General features: G+C 50.0%; 1 protein-coding gene across 1 annotated transcript; it reads right to left on the bottom strand.

The window, feature by feature from the left end:
* Window position 1: 1 nt before the first annotated feature.
* Window positions 2-433, bottom strand: TM35_001231000 (uncharacterized protein; the record flags this gene model as incomplete). The annotated part of the gene is made up of 1 exon (XM_029031811.1): window positions 2-433. A coding segment is annotated over one exon (432 nt), but the record flags the coding sequence as incomplete, so codon positions are not given.
* Window position 434: the final 1 nt, after the last annotated feature.

The raw sequence follows: 434 nt of genomic DNA, 5'->3' as shown, positions 1-434 counted from the left end.
CTGTGTTGCGGTTTTCTTCTTCAGAGTCTTGTGTAGTTCCAACATTCGTTCTCGTTTGGCCCTCAGGACCACGTGACCCACTGGATGCTTGCTGCCCAAGAGATGATGATGATGATGATGATGGCTCTGCTTTTGGGTTGTTTACCTGAGTGTCCGCTGCCACTCCTTGTACGTTCTTCTGAGCACTTAATGGATCCTTTTCTGGTGAGAGTTCTGGACTCAACTCTTCAGATACATGCGGTTCACTATCACTTCCCCGCAGGGTAGTGACGGGACCAGGATGACTACCTGGAACGAGATTTTCAGTGGCAGCGTGACCACTCTCTCCAGGCCGAAGAGGAGCTGCAGGAAGTTCAGCAGATAAAGGAGGAGCACAAGCACCTTCAGCTTTTTTAGGGTCATCACAAGTACTGCTAGAATCAGCAGCATCAGGA

Source organism: Trypanosoma theileri (genome assembly GCF_002087225.1).
Source record: "Trypanosoma theileri isolate Edinburgh chromosome Unknown TM35_Tth_123_V1, whole genome shotgun sequence".
NCBI lineage: Eukaryota > Euglenozoa > Kinetoplastea > Trypanosomatida > Trypanosomatidae > Trypanosoma > Trypanosoma theileri.
The sequence above is the reverse complement of the archived record's forward strand: the minus strand, read 5'-3'. Positions and strand labels throughout refer to the sequence as shown.